The sequence below is a fragment of the Sinocyclocheilus rhinocerous genome, unplaced genomic scaffold (genome assembly GCF_001515625.1).
Source record: "Sinocyclocheilus rhinocerous isolate Xijiao unplaced genomic scaffold, SAMN03320098_v1.1 scaffold372, whole genome shotgun sequence".
In the NCBI taxonomy this organism is placed as follows: domain Eukaryota; kingdom Metazoa; phylum Chordata; class Actinopteri; order Cypriniformes; family Cyprinidae; genus Sinocyclocheilus; species Sinocyclocheilus rhinocerous.
The window spans coordinates 184,018-187,765 of NW_015626057.1; the positions used below are offsets into that span (position 1 = coordinate 184,018).

Below are 3,748 nucleotides of genomic sequence, written 5' to 3' on the forward strand. Positions count from 1 at the left end.
CTCAGCCCCTGTATCAAAGGATATGGTTATCATTGCAGTGTAAATGCATTCATGCCACCTCTGAGCTGCAGCTTTAACAGCCGCTGTACAGACGCCTAAATGCCGCTTCAAAAGCGCTTCTGTGTCGGCGTTGCAGTGTAAATTTTGAAAAGAGAAGTGTGACAAAAACACATTCTTCAGTGTCAAATCAGGATATGTGTCACCTGACTCGCCAATTAAGGAGGTGTCATCGCTATAGCCTATAATTAAACCTGCGCAAAGAATCATGGGAGCGTGCATCCATCTAAAGTCCTTTATTACGAAGGAAGTGGCCAGTTTTGAGCTTCTTGTTTTGGAATGACCCCATATGGTGGCCATGACTGTTCTCACTGCGAAGTGCCCTTCGTAGGCGGATTGATCCCATTTTGGAACACAGCCATTGTCATTCCGGTAATGAAGTCTCACCTGTATAACCGGTCCGCTGTCATACCACGCACAGCTACTGAACCACCCTCAGGGAGAAAAGCTACTAACTAATGCTTCGATGAGCAGTCAGTTAGAAGGCGAAGTGTCACACACGTAAAATAATTTCATTGATCAGTATGAAGGCGTAGCTCATGAATATTAATGAGGTCGCGTTCCTCGCCACCGGTTGGCCCGTGCTGGTCACGCCCCGCCCACCCGCGCTACACCTGAGATCAGAGGCTGCACCTGAGAGCGACTGAAGGACTGAAGGGAGATGCAGAGACAGAGAGAGAGAACAGAACACGGCAGAATGAGAAGAAACACGCGTTTGCAGCGATGGACCCCGTTTCATTGATCGCACTGTGTTTGCTCTGGACTGGAACATCAGGTAAACCTCACACTCTTTCTTTTCAACTCTCAACTCATTCGCATGAAATAGTCTGTGATTGTTTTATCTGAATGTTTCCTGTTCAATATGTGATTTAGAGTCTTTCACAGCCGTGATATTTATGACTATAATTAACTGATGAAATATTACGGCTGTAATTATGTCATGTGTGATTACTAAATAACAGTATAAATCACTCTAGGTAGTGAAGCTTACACATTATATCTGTCATTTCAAGTCCATCTGGAGCTGAAGCTGTTTCAACCCAACCCAAGCTGTTAATTTTCTGTTTTATGATAGTCATATCTGTTCTCTTTCCCTCTTTTATGGATGTATTACAGCAGCGCATAATAAAACAGCATCCACAAACATGTGCTTTCACCTTATAGCAATGACAGGAGCACTTTAACAAGCTTTCAAAGAAATGCTCCAGGCTGATTTGAGTTTATTTCTTCTTATTAGTATGGCTACTGTCACTGTTGTTTATGCTGTAAACATGCTCATGTTTAGGTTTTTTAACATCAGCTTCAGGAACAACAGGAAGCAGAGTTGCTTTTGTGCCTCTTCCTGTGGTTTTATGAAATCTGAGTTATTTTAACAATGCCTGAATGTCACTGCATTTCCTGCTGTCGCTGTGAAGCTCTGAAGATCAGATACAAATCAATAAGATAAGATGATGTTCAAAATATAAATATGGTCAGTGTGCATAAAAATCCGTTGATCTGTTGTATTGTAGCGTCATTTGTTGAGGGACCGCCTGAGCCTCGTAATGTCCACTTCTACTCCGAGAACCTGAGGAACATTGTGAGATGGACACCAGGAGAAGGATCTCCCTATAACACGGTCTACACTGTGGAATACGCCATGTGAGTGACCCCTGGAAATAAAGCATGCTCAAAGACTCTTTCTTGAGTTCTTTAGAGAACCGTCCACGGTCAGAATGAAGCCTAATTGGACTCACAAGTCAATGTCTCAAGTGTCATTGCGTTAGAGACAAGACATCAAAGCAAGAGTCGTTTATTTTTTACAAAGCACAAAAAACTTTTTGCAATCAAACCATTTGACATAAAGAAACGTTTTAAATGCTAAAACAATAGATGTAGTGTTGAACACAAAGACAATGTCAGTATTGTGTGATTTGTGAAGCATTAATGCACTCTCAGAAAAAAAGGTACAAAGTTGTCCTTTAAAGAATCCTTTAAAAGGAACTAATATGGACCGTGACGGTGCTAACATCCATCTTTTAGGGGTACATAAGGTACAAAGGTGTAACATTTGAAAAGGTACCACCCCAGTGACAGGTTTTAGTTTTTTTGAGAGTGTGGTATTGATGGGAAAGTCGAATCATTTTACTGACTTGGAACTTCAAACCAGTGTTATTTTAGTGTCACTGAGAAACTACTATAGTTTTTAATTAATGTTGTGAATTAGTTTTTATTTTTATATTTTGCATTTCATTGAAATTTTAGTTACGTTTTAGTTAAAATGTATTATTGTTGTTTTTAATATGCGTCTATATATAGTTTTTATTCATTTTTATGTTTATTTTAGTATATCAAGTTAATAAAAATGAGAAATGTTGCCTTGGCCACTGAAATGAAATGAGTTTAACATTTTTATATTTCATTTGATTTCAGTGAACATTTTTTTTATTTCAAGTAACAATTTTTTTTTTTATGGTTTCAGTATTAGTTAACTAACCCTGTTTGAATAGCTGCGTCTCATTTGTCGGCTGCATACGCAAGGCTATTTTATTTCAGAAAAGTAACCAGTACATTCAAAGAAAGAAATATATGACAGTCATTTACAGCTACTTTTCTGTAATGAGACATCCTCGATGCCGTATACGGCTGACAAATGTGTCCTCCGTAGGATGCAGCTTTCGAAATGAGACGCAGAAAATATATATATTAAAAATAGTAGTTGTTATTGTCACCAGCTGGTTTGAAGACATTGAGACTTAAAACATGATGAAGAACGTCTTGCAGTGTTTGTTTGCACACTTGCTTTTTTGTCCGCTGTATGAGCTGAACCCACAGACCAATCTGCTGATCTGAACTGTTGATGTGACACGAAGTATTCTGTGTTCCTGCAGTTACGGCGATGAGGAGGAGAACGGCACTGAGCAGGTGAGATGGAGGCGTGTGGAGCACTGCACCTCCGTCACACAGAACGAATGTGACGTGTCTCAGGAGACCTTTAACCTGGAGGATGACTACTATGCCAGGGTCAGGGCCGTCAGCGCAAACACACAGTCCGTCTGGAACGAGAGCATGCACCGCTTCAGCCCAGAGTTCGACAGTGAGTCACGCCTGCCTGCTGATGATGTACAGCCAGAAAAAAAGTGCAAAAATTGTACCTTTAGCGGTACAACAGCTTGTCATGAGGACAGAACCTTTAAAGGGGTCATATGATGCTGCTAAAAAGAACATTATTTTGTGTATTTGGTGTAATGCAATGTTTATGCGGTTTAAGGTTCAAAAAACATTATTTTCCACATACTGTACATTATTGTTTCTCCTCTATGCCCCACCTTTCTGAAACGATTTTTACAAAGCTCATCGGTCTAAAAAAGGAGGTGTGCTCTGATTGGCCAGCTATCCAGTGCGTTGTGATTGGCCGAATACCTCAAGCATGTGACGGAAATGTTACGCACCTTACCAAACTGTGATGCATTGTCCCGGTGCGACGAGACAAAACCAATAAAAACCCATTATAAACGAGGCATTTGTTGCATCCAGTGGGGACATAAATACGGATTATAATGACTTATACTGTCTGTTTACGCGTTGCATTGCATCGAGCGGCGTAAACATAAAACCATGTCTGCATTTGTGATCGGAGAAATGACAAACAACAAGCGCTACTCTACACTAGGGCTGGTCTGAATACCATTTTTTTGAGCTTCGAAGATTC

The 3,748-nt window shown here is 40.4% G+C and overlaps 1 protein-coding gene across 1 annotated transcript in view; it reads left to right on the plus strand.

Moving 5' to 3' along the window:
• Positions 1-327: 327 nt before the first annotated feature.
• The window catches only part of il20ra (interleukin 20 receptor, alpha), a 15,235-nt gene continuing 11,814 nt past the window's right edge, over positions 328-3,748 (plus strand). The window contains exons 1-3 of the mRNA XM_016514656.1: positions 328-832; positions 1,569-1,698; positions 2,928-3,133. Of these exons, the coding sequence (XP_016370142.1) occupies positions 781-832; positions 1,569-1,698; positions 2,928-3,133 (388 nt within the window). The 5' untranslated portion in view covers positions 328-780. The remainder of the gene's footprint in view (positions 833-1,568; positions 1,699-2,927; positions 3,134-3,748) is intronic.